Here is a 19,365-nt window from a genome sequence, read left to right on the forward strand (position 1 = left end):
TTTCAGCTTAAAGGTAAACACAATACATTGTCTGTCTGTTTTACTTCATGAGGACATATCTTCAAAGGCGAATTATAATGCAGAAGTTTATTGCTCACTGTTCAGGTCATCTCACAATGATACCAAGAACACTGAATTTCAACATTTCTAATAAATTCAGACCACAGCCATGGTCACAAAAAAAAGAAAAAAAAAAGAAAAAAAAAGAAAAAAAAAGTTTCCTTTAAACTGATAGAGAGGGTCATTTTTATGTTCTGTTCCCTTCAAATCTTGTTGGCAGCTGTACTGGCTTTGTCTGGGACCCAGTTAAATTTCTTCAGAGTAGCTAGGAGAGTGCTATGCTTTGGGTTTGTGCTGGAAGCAATGTTGGTAACTCAGGGATGTTCTCATTGCTGCTGGGCACTGCTTACACAGAGTCAAGGCCTTTTCTGCTCTGCACCTCATTTCAATCCACCAGCCAGGAGGCTGGGGATGTATGAGAAGCTGGGAGAGGACACAGTCAGGACAGCTGATGCCTACTGAACCAAGGGATATTTCAGACAACACAGTGCCATGCTCAGCAGTAAGAACTGTGGGGAAGGAGGAGGAATGTGGAAAGTTCAGAGCTACATTGTTTTCCCACATAGCCATTTCACAGGATGAAGCCCTGAGCTCCTGGAAGTGGCTGAACATCTGCAGGACCATAGGAAGGAACTAATGCCTTGCTTAGATTTTGGCTGCACATGCAGCCTTCGCTCTCCCTATTAAACTGTCTTTATCTCAATACACAAGTTTTTGCACTTTTACCCTTGTGTATTCTCTTCCCCAGGAGAGAGAGGGGCTTCTGTGGCTCAGCTGCTTCCTGGGTTAGTTAAACCACAACATCAGGACAACCTTGACATTCTCCAACTGTCCTCCCTCAACACTCCAGAGCACAGACACTACTTTAAAAGCTGCAGTCTGGAAGAATATGTTTAATGTATGGTGAAACAAAGATTAATTTACCTATTATTTTTGAACAAGCCTATTTCTAACAGATAGGTATTTCTCTGTAATTAACAGCCCCTCTGAGAAGATGACAAATAATTATAATAAACAACTTTTTGTCACTACTTAGTCTTGCTAGAAGTAATTACTCATAATCATTCAAATGCTGGGTTTTACTTCAAAATAGTGAGATTGCCCTGTGGACTTGCATTTTTTTTTTTTTTTTAAATTAATTCTGAAAACACTTTTCTATTAGCTAAGGACTACCTGTACTATACCTGTAGCTTAAATAATGAAATGTCACCACCCCAAAATTTGCAGAACAACACCCTCAAACATTAATAGGTTTCCTTAGGTCAGCTTAGGAGGACATAACTCGGGGACAAATTACATACTTTAGTTATTTTTGCCAGTTTGAGAGTTTAAGCTAAGACAGTACAAAATATACTGCAAGTATTTATATATCAAAAGGTTCTACCAGCGCAGGCAATAAAAATCCATAAGCACCTTTTTGCTCCTCCGTAGTCATTAAGACCATCATCAAACCAAACCATCCATCACCAGCATTCCAGAGCCTGCTGATTCTTTTCTCTCCCTTGCAGATAACCTGACATTTAATCTATTCATCCTCATAACATGGGTGGGCAAATGAAAACCAAGTGGAAGACTACAGTCTGTTTAATTTTGAAAGACTGGCAGTTCCTCTTTTAAATCACATACACTTGAAAAGCAGAAATTCCACCACTGTGCCAAGAAAAAAAAAAATATCCTCACTATTGCTATTATTTGACATGAGAGATTCCAGAATCAGGTGCACATATTTTTATGAATTGACAAATTACACCAAGTCCTCGAAAAGTGATTTCATCAGAAAACCTCTAAGTGTCTAGCAGTGCCGGTACCTGGGCTTGATCTTAATTTAGAAGAAGTTTAAAGAAGATGTGAAATAATTCCCTTAAGATCACCAGCAAATGGGCCACATAGCCTTTGACCCAGATTAAGGCATAGTTCCACCTATCACTTGACTTCCCTTATAGCCTTTGGTGAAAAACCTATGAATCTAGTTTCCAGAAACTCTTCACTCTAAATCTTGGGTTTTCAGAAGTGTTAAAAAATCAGTGCACCAAAGAAGTCCAAAGCATTGGAGCAATGGTTGCTTGAAGCTCCCTGGATTTCCTGGTTACACGTAGAGCTGAGCAATCTTTCTGAGAAACCAGGCAGTTGCAATAACCTGAGTACTGAGAAACAAAAATACTATCCTTGCAGAACCTCAAACTGCATAATTCTCCATAGAGAATATTGCTTTAAATGAGGCTATAACACAGCAGTAGGAGCCTAGAATTAAGTCATGCATATCACCAAACAACTGGCAATAAAAGCTAAGTTCACTCTATACTATCAGTTCAATGTGTTTAGATTTTATTATTTATTTCTCATATGAATAGGTTTATCTCTCTCCCTCATGAAAAAAAAATAAGTACCTTGGTTATAGAAAGGCCACTGGTAAACATACAGTGCAGTTACATTCCAAAATATAACACTGAACACATTCATTTACATCAAAAGACATATATTTATATCAGACTCTGTCATATAAGTCTAAAATAGTCTAAAATGATGATAGATGTGACATAAGGAAGGGGCAAACCTGAGACATATCGTTATAATCACTCCTAAAGAAGTATAATTTATTTCTGTAAATACATTTAAAACAATAAAAATACTTATATTCCACAGGCAAAAGTAGGTGAAACATTCAAACAGGCAAATTAAAAAAAAGGAAGATGGCCTTAAAGTTATAAAAAATAATTTATTTCCTAGGAGAAGGAAGATAATTATTTAAGAGTTAGTGTAACTTTCAGACTTTTCAATTACATTGCTTATAGGGAAATAAAATAAAGGAAAGGTCTGGAGAAACTATTTTCTGAAATAATTCAGACAAAGGGAGCTAGAATGTCAGATCTCTCAGCTGCAAAATGACTTCAGAGTACTTCTGGTAAAAATCCACTTTTTTTCCCCTGCTATCCAAAAGCAGAACTTATGTTAAACCTACAATGGCAAGAAACATCTGCAGCACATATCTTGATTTTCAAAGTTAAATTTAAAAAATCTATATGGGAGTTAATGTATTTTTATTATGTCCATGCTTGAGTATTTATATCTAAGGGTCAGACATGATAGAAAGGTAATGAGACCATGTTGAGAAAAACGAGGTAGTCAACAAGTAAATCAACCTCATTTATAATAATATTCCTGTGATCAGCAGGTGCATAACTCTTCCAGCTACAGTCATTAACTGCATTCATTTCACACTTAACATCTACATTTGCAAACCATTTGAAAGTAAAATTACCTTCAAATTCAATTTTCAATTTTATTTTACATCTTCAAATTTGATTGACTATTTTCCTCACAATGGTAACTATAGTGAGATTGCAAGTGACTGGTAGCAACTACCCAAGAGCAAAGGTAGATTCATCTGCTCAGATTGCCTATTCACTTTGCTTCTGTATGGCTAATAATTTATAACCATTTCTAAATGTTCAATTCAAGGCTAAAAATGAACTTAGAAAAAACAATACTGAACTGTTGAAGGGATGCTTCATTTGTCAGGATCACTTGGTCATCAAATGAAAGTGTTTTTCTGTTTATAAATGATGTAACCTGGAAGTTTACCAAACACAAAAGCAGGTATTTCAGCTATGTTGCTAAGCTAAGAGCAACTCCCATGCAATTTAATATCAACAGAAATCTCTTTGTACCCTGGTCAAAATCCAGAGAGAATTCTCTGATACTGCTTCACTATTAGTACATTAGTATATTAGTACTTAACAATTGTAGTGCCATTTTCTTCATAAAAGACATGTGCTTCCTAAACATTAGATAGGAGCATCATCATCACCACCATTCTAAAGACAGAAAACAAAGGAATAGCAATTGTCAGCTGATTTGCTATGCTTTCAGGCTCTCAAGTTTCCTGATTGAAGAGCACCCTATGTACTTCACATACATTTTATTTTATGTGCTACTTGTAAATTGGTCTTGTAGGAGATATGACATTAATGAAATGGCTGCCTGATGATCTGCAATCCAGAGCACTGTACCCTGCCCTCATAAAAACAGATGTAGTTGTGTTGAAAATAATTCAAATCTCTACAAAATAAGAGATCTGGAAGATGTCACCAGACGTAGAAAACATTAAGAAAAAAACCCCACAAAGTGCCCCTAACCAGTATCCATAAAGAGGGAGTAACACAAGTGGCAGACACAAAACCAGAATTTTCAGATCTGGTGAATCTGAAATTTCTGAAAAATCTGAAAAAAACAAGAATGGAAATCTTAGAAAATATGAACAGTTATGAAGAAATGGTGAATCCTGACCTCTCCCGACAAGATACTGACGTATTTGCCATCAATTCTCCAGGTAAAAAAAATGACCTGGTATTTTTGCTGACCAAGAATAACGTAACGTGAAAATTTAATTACTCTTACAACTCCACATGTTTCACAAATCATTCTGGAAGAGCTCACTAATATTCATAACATATATTTTAGAAACGTCTATCAATATTTTAATAGCCTTGGTTTTGAAATAAGCTCATCTTTCTCTTATTTTCAACTATTTAGTAAATTCCATTTTACGGCACAGAGCTGTGTTCCTTTGAAGCATGGCTAACTTTGCCAAATAATTTAGAAAACTGTAATTCTAGAGAGTAGCTTTAAATTTTTCAGTACAAAGTACTCTAATGAGTATTAATATGTAGAAAATTTAGTGTTGACTTCTTTTCCAGAATCTAAAGTACCTTTTCCATTATTCAAGTACCTCTATAATGCAGTTACTTATGCCCATAGTAAGTTATGGGCATAAGGTGGCTTTTTAAGCTCATTAGCTGTTTTTTTTTCCCACTTTGTTATTTTTCCATGAATTTTCTGTTCTAAGGAGACATCCTTTCATCCATCCTATTGAGACAACGGAAAGGATGTTTGTACCTGCTAATGTAATAGTTCTCTTAAATACAGCCACATTTCTCATATTTAAACCATTGATTCTAATTACTAAGAGTTACTATGAAGTCTTCCCTTTAAAGAGACAAAATTAACTTTCTTGCTAACAGAATTTACTTTATTTGGCATATGAAAATCCCAACTAACAAACCCTACCAACCAAATATAAACAGAATTCAGTTTACCTCATGTTGCTTACGTTGATCAACCAACCAAAATGTAAATAATTAGTACTTTTCTTCCATCTAAAGTTCTAGAAGATGTGATGACTGGGAGAATTATTAAAATTTTTTTACTTTCAAATATATGAGTTAAAATCTACTTTGTAAATTATGACATTTAACATACCCTAATACTTCTAAGAATGTTTTTGTATTTCACTCCTGCTTGACAAAAAATTCAAGGAACATGTCTCAGGCTACTAAATACCAAAATTTCAAATAATCTCTCAGCTAAATCTATTTAATAAAGTTTACCTTCAGTCTCTATCTAAAATCTTCCAACAATTTCAGATGTACTTGATAGAATTAGCATCTGTGTCCTGCTTCCAATTTAAAGAGGTTGGTCTGAGTTTTGCAAGACTAACTAAGATTCATGTTCTTCTGTATCTGAAAACATGCTGGGTATTTAGGTTAATTATGAATAATTTATGATATCTCTGTCAGCAAAGCTAAAATGATGACTGATTATGATAGCATCTAATTCACATGAATTCAAACTGTTACAGTATCTATGAATATATTAGCTATGTCTGTAAAACCTACTATGTTGTGGTTATTGAAAATCTCAAAGTAATAAGCTTACACTTATAGAAATAACTGTTTGAAAACAGGAAATATGGTACCAAAATATATATATATTCTACTCTACTGTTCATAGGCCCTGTAATAAGATTTCTTATCAGCAAGCAAACTACTTCAGGAATAAAGAGATTTTAACCCCTTTTTCCCTAAGGATTCCTTCATACAAAACTAACTTCAACAGAAAACGTATCAGGTACATTCCAGAGTTTGAAACTCTCACAGAGTTTGCATTAATTCAGAATATATCAAGAGCTGATGCCTTCTGGAGCTGGTGAAGGCTAGTGGCAAGCAAAGCTAATTTGACTGTGAACAGTGGGATAGTAACTGAGCAAACCTTTTGATAAGTGCTTTGCCAGCTGAGCAAAGGTTGAAAGGTTGAGGTTTAAACATCAGGAAGAATTCAGAAATTAAGAGACATAGGTACCATTCAAGTGAATGGGCAATCATGCTGTGATCCTCAGCACACCCTGGCTGGAAAGATGGTCCATAAGGTACTGCGAGATTATGGGAAATGGCAACACAGCTACAAACTGTGCCACAAGTGATTTACAGCTGTTTACCATGGCAAGATTTAAACATGTTTGAAGTAGCATGAATTGGCCCTCACTGCGAGAGGCAATGTGACTTTGGAGCTGCAGCAATGGGTGAGTAAATACCATGGCTGAACTGGGAAGAAAAAGGTTGAGCAATACACATGTCCTCATACAAGACCTCAAAATATTTCAGTACACAACCAGGAATTGAGCATCTCATCCTTGTTCTTACACCAGACTAGTCTAGTTTTTTGTTTGTTTGTTTTGTTTTGTTTTTGATGCTATGGTACAATTTCAAGGGCTGTTTCCTCACATCAGCTGCTCTAATAATTTGCTGTAAAACTTTCCATTACAAGATGTGCTAATTTCATGTGATACCCAACACTGAGAAAAACCATATCAGAAACAAAGTATGACCATGACTGGCATTACAGTTCTTTAAGAATAAATGTTTGAGTGCTTGTCAAAGTGCCAAGCAGAAGTATTAACACCCACATGCCCATGTATTGGGAATTAAAGCAAAAATGACAACACAAGCCAGATGTTGTTTTCTTTTACATGCAAATATCTTTTCAAACATTAAGTTACCTTTTTCAGAAAAGTAGCAAAAATCCATAACACTGAAGATTTAACAACTGGCAACTGCATTTGCAGCAGACAGCTATATTCAGCATTACTAATAGCTTTGCTATTATTTGCTCCAAAGAAGCTGCATAAATTACATGCTCTCTACCTTAGTTGTGGTTTTATTATGCTTCATCAAAATTTTCATCCAAAATCTATTTTACACATTTTTATGCAGATCAGTACATTGACTGTTAATGTGGTGGTATTCATCTAATCATGCCATATAAAAAAAGTATCTAAAATTCTATTTAAATTTCCTCCAAAAAAAAAGATAAACCAGCTAATATAGACAGTAGTTTGCACATTTCAGTGTTTATGGCAGGTGTCTCACATGACTGGTTGACAGCAGCAAGTTAGAAAGTTTAGCTCAGCTGATGCCAGCAGTGATGGATGGTCTTGAAGAAATTCTTGTTTGTCGAACAAATCAATCACTGAACAGAATGCAAAAGAAGATGAGGCTCAAACTAAATTCCTATTTCCATTCTTCGCAGAATGGGAGAGCAAGAAATGTAACATAAAGCTTCATGCCCAGCTATTACAAAACCTCTGTGATTTTACATAAAGTAAATTTTGTAGCTTGGCATGCTATCAATTTTCACATGAAGCTGCTCAAAGATTCAGCACTAAGTAGTCAGGTTGTGTAAGAAACTATCTTTGAACATTAAATTTCAGGAAGCAACAACACCATCAACATTCTGTCTGCAAACAAGCAAGAGATTTCTTTCGAAACATCTGAAAAGAAGGGAACTGAACAACAGTCACACAAAGCAAGAAGGACTTGTCTTTATTATTTGCTGGATTATCTTATGTCTGCTAGAATAAAATAATGCCCTGTCTACTCTGCAAGTTTTGAAGGACTTTATGGGTACAAATAAGTTACAGTTGCTTTTAAATACAAAACTCAGTATTAAAACTACTTTAAAAGAAGTTTTATTAACTTTTTCATACAGTTGCATTAAGTGGGGAACAACTGATGTATTTTTAAGACAAAAACACCTTCATTCAAAGTAACTGGAGCTACAGAGAAAATATACAGTTAATATAGTTTATATTACATGCATTATATAGCAATACAGTATATGTCACTTAATATATATATAGCAAATAAAAAAATACATGTATTTAAATCTATACAAATACCTAAGAATATTATAAGGACATATATCTGCTTTTATAACGGGGACATAGTAAAGATGGGAACAGGAAGTAGAAAGAAAGTATGAAGAAAATGTCAAGTCTAAATATAAGCTGGAAAGAGAAAAAACGAATAGTTCTCCTTTCACTTTACAGAATTTAATTGTTAATTTAATCTATATCATTCAACCTGTCTTTTCTTGCAAGGCTTCTAATGGCCTAATATTTCTTTTGTTAATCCCAGATATTCTATGGACTACAAAGCTGAGTGAGTTGTGCTGTCTATATATAAAGGTGTCATTAGGGGAGAAATGTTGTCCAAAGTCTGACAAATGCCCAGGCTTAAAATTCTGAAAAGAAAAACCATTTCATCCCTAACTATTAAAAAAATCTGTTTCTGCTGTATCTCTCTCTCTTCACAGTGTGGAAATAATTATACCAATCGAGCACCCATTTGTTTTTCTAGCTTCTCAGCATTTGTTTCATTGTGGTTTTCCCCCCAATTATTAGAATATGTATTTCTTTTTGCCCTGGACCAAGGGACCCTCTCTTATGACTTATAAATAAGTCTGTTATGAATTTTCAGGCAGTCCTCATGAGCCAGTATTTTCATATGTTTGATAAATTTGTGTACCATTCCTTCAGATTTTTCATCATCTTCATTCAGGATTTTTAAAAGTTTGTTCTGTCTTCAAAGGAATGTCAGTATTTAAAACATCTAAGAAATAATGATCTCATTAGCTTAATTACTTTTTATTGCCTTGACAAGTCACCATGCTTTAATGAAAAATATGCCACCATAATTAATGTCTGCAATCAAGAATTCGCTTTAAGTATTCAAGGAAATTTTATGCATCTTACAGTAACTCAGTGGAGAAGTCTTTTCCCAATGGCACAAAAATCTGGAGTGTCAGAAATTTCTGCACCAGTCCCACTAGAAACAGGAAAAAAAGAAGAAGTGCTGTGTGCATGCAGATGCACGTTTCACTATACAGCATTTTGATTTTGTACCATATGCTATGCTCCTACAACGCTATTTCCCAAGGTTCACCCAACATATGAACACAAGAAAAACCTGAAGAAATCCAATTCAAACTGCAACAAAAGTATTGTTTCAAAAGTCCCATCTGTGGCTTTGGTGAAATTCTCATGAAAGCAAAAGGAAACTCTTCTTTTAGCTTACAATTTTTGAGCTCCAAGAGCATGAAGACAATAAATATCCTGTAAGAATTATAAAATGAAGTAATACTTTCCTATCAAGATTTTCTTATAGTGACGTTAAACTTGCACTCATGTTGGTGACAGTGTACACCTTGCTAAGCAACTTCAAAAAAACTCCTGGGTAAGAATGCAATTCAGATCATGACAACACTGCTCAGTGGAGGTTTCTGATTTTTAGAATAACAGCAAAGTAGTTTGATTGAGGAAACAAACAAAAAATTCATGTAGCTCCCTATCAAGGGAAACCAGTCCAAAGCTGTTTGAATTGAACCATATGTTGTTTTCTTAGCTATCCCATCAGGGATGATACAGGCTGCTTTTCATTGACTTTACAAGCCTGAACAGCAACACTGGCTCCTCTTCTAAAGAATGACAAATCAGAAGTTTCTTCTTTTGAGGGCCAAATGACTCCTTAAAATATCAAACTAGATTTGTATACATAGTATCTTTTATTTTGGAAGAATATACAAAATTCCAGTGCAACTGGGAGACGTTATACTTGATTAATTAAATACTTGAGGTACATACACCTCAAGAGAGGAAGGGGCCAAGACAGAAGGAAACAGAATGGTAACAGCTGGAAACCTGACTGCAGTATTGCAGCATTAGCTAAAGTAAATCTAAAACTAAACTATTTTTAGCAATGATTACCCATACAATTAATTGTTAATCCTAATTTTAATGTTTAGTAACAGTTAGCAATTTTTTTATTTTAATTGTTTACTGTTATTTGCTATAGTAGTTTATTATACCATTGAAAATGAATTTGGTTTCTCAAAAATACACATTGAATTACTATTTATTTTAATGAAGATACAGCAAATTTCTTTTATGAAAATCAGACTAAACTTCAAGGCCTTAGAGCATGACCAGCCCAAAGAATTTTTTTTTTTGGTGTTTATTGGAAAAAACTTAAGTCTTACTGTATACCCTGCATGAGGAGTATACTAGAAGATTCCCATTCCATTTGTTTAAAATCACCATCTCAACTTTTCTTCAAAAGCAAGCAATTAATTCTAAACCAGGTCAATTCACTCCTACAAGCCTTATAGGGTACACCACCCCGTCACGGAATTTAAGGCATATGCTGATTGCTGTATTGCAGGCTGCTTGGATTCTGGCTTACTGTGGTGTGACAGACATCCTGGGAAAACATTCCATACTGCCCTCAAACACTGAGAACATAAACACAGCGACCACTTGGGTGTAACTTCCTTGTACTGCTAGTGCTGATTTGATACAAAAATAAAAATTCTTTAAAGAGTAAAATGAGAAAGGGGACAGGAGCCTAATTCACATTCATTGTCAGTAGAAATGCTGACTTTAGCATGTGCTGAATGGAGTCAGAGGTTATTTATCACACACTGGTCTGTATAGGATCAGGTATAGAAGTGAACTTGGCAGCTCCAGGACATGTTAGATCTTCCCTACAGTATCTACTCTAATGTGGCATTTCTGTAAGTTTTACTTATTTGTAACTGACCTGCTAAAAAGTTAATGAAAAAGCACTTTTCCTATGCTGAATTATGTCTGAACTAAGGGAGAATAATGTAAGTTTTGCATTCCAATTCCAATATAAGATTGATGTAATAATCAGAACAACATCACAGATATTTGATTCTCTGATACTCACAAGTCTGTTTGGTTGTCCCTGGTAGCTTCATTCTGTTGATTAGACTGTTTCCTTCAAGTACAAAAACAAAGCCTTTTAGTTCTTTGTCGTATTCCTACAAAAAGGAACAACAAAATAAGCATCCTGATAGAATTCTCCTCATGACAACCAACCGTGCTACTAACATGCAAAGCTATTTTTTTAAAAATCAGAAAATGCAGATGGCACTGCAAATATAACTGGTTCACATTTGATGGCAAAAATATAATCCACATAAATTTGTCCTTTACTTGTGTGTTTCATGAACAAATAATGCTGACAAACAGGACACACAATTCAGTGAGCAAAGCTCAATTCACTGGTTACCAGAGTACCAAAATTACTTCTTAAATATTTAAACTTTAAAATTACACTGTGACCAACTCAGTTAGCAAGAAGGCATATAGAAGTAATCTAAGTAGTTATTAAGTCAGCCATAAGGACAGAACTGCAAGTGACAACTCCACGGTCAGGTCAAAGCCCTCATTACCTTCTAATTTTAAGCTTCATTCACATTTTTCTGGTTTATACTCAAGGTTTTATAGATTTCTTTAAAAACTTACTTTTGATATAGCTGATGGGTGGCCAAAAATCTTCCATTTTGCTCCTGGGTTCCTGCCTTGAGCACTGAATATTTCAACAAATGGCCCCCCCTATGATAAAATGGTTTAAGGATACATAGTCCAGTCAAATACTCAGCACTAAATTTTTAATGGTCAAGATGAGAACCTAAGAATCCCTCTGTATCACTCTGTATCACACAATCACCATTACTGATCAGTCAGACAGCAGAATATCAAAAACAACTTCTACACTACTATAACACATCAACTCATGTAGTCAATACTTGGCTTTACTACAGGACCAGAAGAAAAAATTGAAGGAATACCATGGAGTATTTTAAATTATTTTACAGATAATGTCATTCTCCAAAAAGCAAAATTGTTGTTAATACTCTAAAACCATCCAAGAGATGACTAATTTATATTTGGATCAGATCTATTTCTACAATTTGCTACATGAAGCGAGTTTTAAAATATGCTGCTAAAAAATAAAAGGTATTGCAGATTGGATGTTTGGCTGATTTCCAATGGAAATGAAGTTTACACCATTTGTCTACAGACATGAATAGCTCTGCCTACATATTTTGTAACTTCTACTAGTTACCAAATTCCAGCCTGATTTGACCAAACAAAAATTTAGTAAATTTTCTGGGCCAACTTAAGCGGCCTGGTAGTAGATCTATTCCAGTCAGTATCACCATGGAAAGGGTAAGGGCTACAGCCTTCATGAGGCAACAGAGAATTATTACTGGAAAAAGATTATTATGGATGTACCCATTAGGTGAAAACTCCTGACACAGAGCATGTGCCCTACTGGACATCAAGGAATCTAAACACAGACTCTTAGGGAGTTGGTTTTATGACCTCTGCTTAGGGTATTACTTGCTTCTAGACTTTTGTCATTTGATGTCGTATTTTTTGTGACATCTGATGCACTCAGCCTACAGTTTGCTAAGCATTTTTCAGCAGCATGGTTGACCTAATCAATCATTACAACTCTGCCATTCCCTTCTCATTTCTAGTTGCCTGCACTCCCCAATTCTCTTTATGCTCAGCTGCCCAAGCAATTGCCTGCAAGTCAGAATGAGCAAAAGGGGCAAGCAAAAGAAATGCACCTCAGATTAGTTTTTCAGAGAACATCAGCTCTGCACTCTATATGAATTAGGTATTTTCCCCTGCCCACACACACCTGGCAGCTCCAGCCACATGGCGGATCCCAGTGACCGGACTTAGTAAGTTCTAAGGAAATTCAAAATGGCATTCCATAAACTGCACTCAAAATATTTTTTTAAACTTAAAATGGATGAATTTTTTTAATATAGTATACTATCAATTTCCAAGTTACCTGATTTATTTAAGGACTTCAGGATCAAAAAATTAAAGAAGATTTTTAACTGCCAAGCTGTGTGTACTTGCAGCCAATCTTAAACATGCAGTTTTTTCTTCCATCTTTACAAATACATTTTGTTAATAACACAGACCTTGAGTTGGCCCTGATTTGAGGTTAAACTGAACAGGACATAGAAAAATACCTGACATAAGATGAGAAAATGTGATGCAAGAAGCTGACAAAAGTTAGTTGGTGCTGTGGAGAATGGTTGGGTCTCATGGGGGGGCCCAAGTGAAGTTAGGCAAGAAACTGCCAAAGTCCACAATCAACATGAGGAGAGTATGGGGCATCTTTGGGGAGCACAATCCTGCAAGCCAGTGGCAGCCAGGCATCAGAAATTCCATGGAAAGCTGGGACAGCCTAGGGAACAGCATCAGAATTATCAATTTTGGGTACCAAAGTAGCACATCTGGGACCAGTGGGGAAAATGTAGTTGGGGTGGGTTGTTCTCTTGGGATGGGACTGGTGCAGAGAAAGGGAGGTGTGGTGGAGAGGCCAGGAAAGAGTAAAAGTGATAATGAAGTTCCAAATCATGTGACTGCTGTTGTCATAAGCTTGTGCTGGACCAAGGGAATAAACCAACTCTCTTTTCTGAGTACACCTTAGGAGCTGGGATTCCATGACTGCATGGAAGCAGATGTGCCCTCGCTGGCCCACAAGGGTAAAGAACAAAAGCCATTGTCAAACTCATGCTGTGCCCATTCTAGTCCTGACAGCATCAGCAGCTACCCACTACTTCATTACACTTCTATAAAAATACTTAATTATGAAACACTCCAGAACACTGCTGTAGCTGGACTTTTTGCCTCTCAGGATAAGCTATTTTTCATCTCAGAGATTAAATGAAAATGGGTAAATATTAGAATTATTTCTGTTTTACCTGATAGTGGTTTCTGAACATTTTCCCGGCTTTCACAGGCAGAAAATAATTTTAGCTTCCCAATCAGTAAAGATGCAAGCTATGCTGAAAACAAATAAACAAATTATATAGGACTTGATGTGAAAAAAAAATCCTATAATGACACTCCAGTCGTATTTTAAAATATGTGAATACTATTATAAAGTACTTTTCTGAGCAGAAATGTATATCAACTGCATCAGAGTGCTACCATAAAAGAATTAGCATGAAAATAATATTGACACTGTCTTGGAAAACATTCTCTTTTTGCAGCAAGTACTCAGGGCTGTCTTATCTTATATTCCAAGTAGAACTAGTAATTTTATGTCAGTCTTTATTTTCAATTAACAAAGACTTTCCCATTCTTTAAAAAACATTAAAAATAATCTTTAACACATATTTTTTATTGTTCTTTGTTCTCAAATGCCCACTGGAAAACATTAGAGTCCATTAAAGAGGAGCTTAACATTCAATATAGAAAAGTAGAAACATGGAACAGCTGCAACAGAAATCTCTCCATCTAGAGGTATTTGGCAGAGACTTCTGAGACAAGTTATCTTCTTTCACATTCAGCTCTCTTCTTTGAGGATGATTACTGCAGGACTCAAACCAAGCACTTCAGTTATCTGAGGGCTGCTCAAGTCACTGTGAATTAAGATGTCTGCAGTTATAGAACTGGAACAGTGGAAAGGACTGACACTGAAGCCTCCCAAGTTCCTCTTTGATCACACTGAGTGTCAGGGGGCTCACCTGGCATCAACAGAAAGTGAAGAGACCCTGAACATAAAAAGAAGTTGTCACTCTCCAAAGACAGAGAGAATCAGCCACAAGAGACAACAAGCACCTTCAGTGAGAACTGAAGTGCTCCTCAACTCGCAGAAGAATCCTTCCAAAAGACTCTGCCTCAACTTCTATTTGATATACTTTGTTATGTTCATCGTGGGTACAAGCAACTTAAGAATTAAATTATTTTTAATTACTGGGTATTTTTTTGGACTGTAAACAGTTTTTTAACAAATACAAACAATATGCTGACCAGGTGATTATAAATACAGCTTCTCATAATGAACAGTTCAGCTCTCACAACCAAAATGTAATAAATAACGTAAAAAAATTATGAAAATATATATGACTATAAATGAACTAGAGATTCAGTGACAATATCCAGGAGCTCATGAAGAAAGAATCCATCTAAAAGATTAGGGCAGCATTTTGTTTGAAAAAGTAAATAATCATTCATTTATCAAAACATGATGAAATCTATTGATATTTATCCACATTTATTTTAATCAGCAAGAACTAAATCTTAAAGTTGTCTGTAAATAAAAACGGAAAAGCAATCAGATACTCTAAATTTATCCCGTGCTGTTGCCAGAAATATTAGTTAATTTTTTTTTTTTTATTATAAGGAAAATAAAATTTAAACCCCACAGCATTTGTAACAGGCCTATCAAAACCTGTAATTAGTATTTTGATTGAATTTAACTAATATTGTCGCTGCTCTTCTAAAACACCAGTTGATTTATTCTATGTTTTAGACAATTTTCTATGCAGATTTTCCACTTGTTGGCATATTTTTATATTACTACATTAATAGTTATATTGAGCTACTTATGAACTAGACATTTTAGAAATACCTTTTAAAGAATGTATTTCTAAAGCAAGTGTATTAGACTTTCCTTCTCTCTAAATATTCAACATAAAGATCACTTATTTCTGAAATCACTGTTCAGTTTTCTGTCTGCAGCCCTATCTTTATTACCTACAGTCTTTAAACAAGCCCAAACTACTCAAAATTGTATGATTCATGTCTCAGTGAGAAGTAGTGGCACCATGAAACGAATCTCAGTGACCTACTCTTTTGATTCCCTCTGCCAGAGCAGAATGTGAAGTGAATGAGAGACAGGAGTCAAGCCCTCCTGCAGGACATATTTAAGATGAGTGTATCCCTGGAATTCACACTCTGAGGCACTTGTCATTCCAGGACTGAGGATTTCACCATCGCCCAGTTTTTATTTGTTATTAATTTTAAGTGAAGGAAATGCAAGGGAATACACTGATTTTTCCTTGGGTCAAAGCACTTTCACTAACTTTTGCTTTAAAGATCAGACTTGCCAAGCATCATGCACCTAGCACAGCCCTCACATATTCTGCAGCTGTTACTCCTTATTACATCTCAGGAAAAATATTAGGACTAAATAAGTGTGAGGAATTCTGATCTACAAGTCACTGTATAAAAAGTTTTATGTTCTGAGACTGAAAAAATAACTCATCTCTTTCAGAGACTACTACAAGTATTCTGGCTTAAAATCTGTCACCAATGCACTTGCGTTTTAAACTGATATTCATATGGACAAGGTAGCTTATCTGCTAATTTGCAGAAAACATTTTATGAAGACTCAGAAAACTGATGACTGTTGTAGGTACCAAATTCATAACCAGGTGGCTTTTCCTAACTTCAGATGAAGGTAAACTAGACCCAAAGTTTGTAAGAATTTATGTTTGGACAAGTCACTCAGCTGCAAAGCTGATCATTGTAAACACCTCTGTGAAATCAGCGAAATGTCAGTTTGCTTTTCATTAAGGCAGGAAAAGTACTGCAAGAGACATTGCAATACATCTTTGCTCATATATTGCTTAATTATAACTTACCAAATTTCATTACTACAAATGAAGACTAGAAATTACCTTGGCTATTAAGATTGGTAGCCATTAAAACCATTAACTGAATGACATATTTGTCATGTAATTACTGAGGTAATGTTAAAAAGTGCTTTCATTATGCATCACGTATTATGGTCTTTAATCACAGTAAGCTATTCTTAAACGAGAGAAAGGTCTAGAAAACTGATAGTTGCAGTATTTTTCCTCTTTTCACTTTTCCTCTTCCCAGTCCCTCCAGAAAGTCTAAAAATCAAGAATACTTAAAATCCAGAGGGACTATTTTAAAAAAAAATCAACAGCAATTTGAAATGCAAGTCATCAATTTCTTTGCATAGTTATCAAATAAATAGGTATTTTATGACATCTTTGTAGAATGCCATAAACTAGCAACTTTCTCATTTTTCAGTCACAGATCAAACTTATTTTTTTATTGCCCTGAACCATGTACTTCAGTATGTCTGTCCAACTGGAAATACATGCCTAAAGTATCAGTCAATGACAAATAATCAAGAATGGAATTTATAAAGTTGAACAACAACGAAATATATTTATCTTTGAATAAATTGCTGACTGAATTTACCTTGTGATGTCTTGGTTTGTATAGTGACTTTAATCATTACTTTCACCATGCTTCTTACACCAACAATAAAGTAGCAGTATCCAAAGGGCCCCTTATTCCTTCCATTCACACAAGCCACTCAGGACTTGGCAAAAATATCTCCATTCTGTGACAGCTTCTTATGTATATTTCAATAATATTTGGTGTTTATGTAGCCGCAGATTCCAACAATTGGTCCTTTGAAAGTAACAAGCAAAAAGAGTATTTCACTAACTGCAAATGCAAACTTAATCTAACTACCAAGCACTGTTCTAAATCCAGGAGAGAGAGGGATGGACAGACTCACACAGATCTAAAACCTTTCATAGTCATGCCTTGTCCCTTGTCTTAAAAGGCACTATTTACCTAAGTATATGAATACAAGTTTCTGATCAATATCCCAGAGTTGGAAAAGCTACTTTTATTTAAGCTTTTTTTATTCCAAAGTCATATCTGTGAAGCAAAATTTGCACATACTACTATTTTGCATTGAAAAATGACACGAATACACTATTTTTGGCGGGGCACACAGGCTTAGACCCAAGACTGCTCATACATATAACTCACCATCATGGGCCCAAAGCCAGAGCTGATTTATGGTGGCTGGGACACGCCAGGGAAAGCAGTTCATCACTGATGAAGGGTTTTAGTATCTCCCAGACAAATGAATTCCACATATTAAATATTTAAGGCTGAGTTTGTAACACCACTATATATTTCCCCAAAATACAAGTTAGCATAATAAATGGGCAGAAAGACCATTAATAAGCTATTGCAAGAATATTGGTGCTCCAACGGGCGAAGCGGCACAGCTTTTATGCACAACGCGCAGAATTAAGGGGGAAAATAACTTAAAACCCGAGGCTTCCGCGTTATAAAAATTGGACCGCAAAACGCTTTGACGCAAGATCCACGACCACCTGCGGCCCCCCCCCCCTTCCCTCTTCAGCTACATCGCCACGGCCGCAGCTTCCCCGCCCCTCCGCCGCGGCCGGGGCCTGGGTCATGGCAGGGGTCGGGGCTGCGGTCAGGGTCAGGGTCAGGGTCAGGGTCAGGGTCAGGGTCAGGGTCAGGGTCAGGACGGGGGCCGGCCCCGCCGAGCCCGGGGCGCTCGGTCCCCGCCGGCTCTCACCTGTGTGAGGGCGGCGGGGCGGTTGAAGATGGCGGCGCGGGTGTGGCGGCGCGGGGCGGTCCCTGAGGGCCGGTACCAGCTCGGGCTCACCGGCGGCTCCTCAGGAGCGGTGGGTGCCGGTGGCCGGCGGGGGATGCGCTGCCCGCGGTCCCCGGCCCCGCACCGTCGCTCACAAATGGCTGAGGCTGTCGCAGAGCCTCTGCTGGCCCCTCACAGGTGCCCCAAGCGTGTGTGAAATGATGCCGTGTCACCCAGGGCCCGTGCAGGTACCTCAAGTTCAAATGTCGTTGACATGCCAACTCATTATATGTATTTGCACTTTCCCCTTTAAGGCTGCATTATCTAAAATGTGGGGTTTTTTTATTTTTTCCCCCCTTTTAAGGAATTACTCTGGACGCGGAGATCTGGCATTTTTCCCTACGAGAAGGCGAGGAGGCTGGCCCCATTAGTTTAGCATCACTGGCAAGTACAAGCAAACACCTCCTGATGGCTTCATAAACCTCTGGGAACAGGGTTATGGGGAATCAATTTGATCTGGGGTTTTATAATGAGATGTTCGTCAAAGAAGATCTTCCCTTGAAGTGACTGCTTTTTTGATCACAGCACTTCTTCATGAAACTTTGTAGCCTTTTCACAGAAAAGTACTGGAATACCATTTTCTTCCTCAAAGTGTGTCTTAATGTTTCTACAAAGAGCAATTATTAAGAACCTTGTAACCCGTCATGATGAAATACATGAACTGGAAGGGCTGAGCCTCCGATGGGACCTGCTGTGCTCAGACCACGGTCGCTCTGCCTGCCTTCCTCGCTTTTCCTCCTGAAGGTACCATCCTGATTTTGCCAAGGAAGGGAACTAGTTAAATCAGTTTTAGGATGTATTTAGCTTTCTCATTTTATTTTAGGATTTTCAAAGAAATCCAGTGTTGTTTTATCATACACTGGATTACACTGATTAGAGTTCTTAGGTACTGGAGATAAGGAAAACAATAATAATAAAGCAGAGAGCTACAGGTTATTAAATAAAAACAGTCAATAGAACAAGGACAGAAGAGAGCTGATGATAGGAAAAGAAAGGTTAAAAAACTACTGTGGAGTTCTGTAGCCAACAGAAACTACAAAGTTCGTTACATATGGTTTAACCTGAAGTTGTTATGAAATTAATTACAAATAATACTGTGCCC

The 19,365-nt window shown here is 36.6% G+C and overlaps 1 protein-coding gene across 4 annotated transcripts in view; it reads right to left on the minus strand.

The window, feature by feature from the left end:
* The window catches only part of CFAP20DC (CFAP20 domain containing), a 71,346-nt gene extending 53,133 nt beyond the window's left edge, over positions 1-18,213 (minus strand). The window contains exons 1-7 of one of the 4 annotated variants that reach the window (XM_040076589.2): positions 18,186-18,213; positions 17,036-17,251; positions 13,774-13,857; positions 13,036-13,253; positions 11,504-11,593; positions 10,923-11,016; positions 8,930-9,002 (exon numbers count right to left, since the gene is read on the minus strand). In XM_040076589.2, the coding sequence (XP_039932523.1) occupies positions 8,930-9,002; positions 10,923-10,953 (104 nt within the window). In that variant the 5' untranslated portion in view covers positions 10,954-11,016; positions 11,504-11,593; positions 13,036-13,253; ... (1 more) ...; positions 17,036-17,251; positions 18,186-18,213. Of the gene's footprint in view, positions 1-8,929; positions 9,003-10,922; positions 11,017-11,503; positions 11,594-13,035; positions 13,254-13,773; positions 13,858-17,035; positions 17,252-18,185 lie in introns of those variants that run through there. The other 3 variants (XM_040076586.2, XM_040076588.2, XM_040076592.1) reach the window with 3 other exon arrangements.
* Positions 18,214-19,365: the final 1,152 nt, after the last annotated feature.

Source organism: Hirundo rustica, chromosome 12 (assembly GCF_015227805.2).
Source record: "Hirundo rustica isolate bHirRus1 chromosome 12, bHirRus1.pri.v3, whole genome shotgun sequence".
NCBI classification, from domain to species: Eukaryota; Metazoa; Chordata; class Aves; order Passeriformes; family Hirundinidae; genus Hirundo; species Hirundo rustica.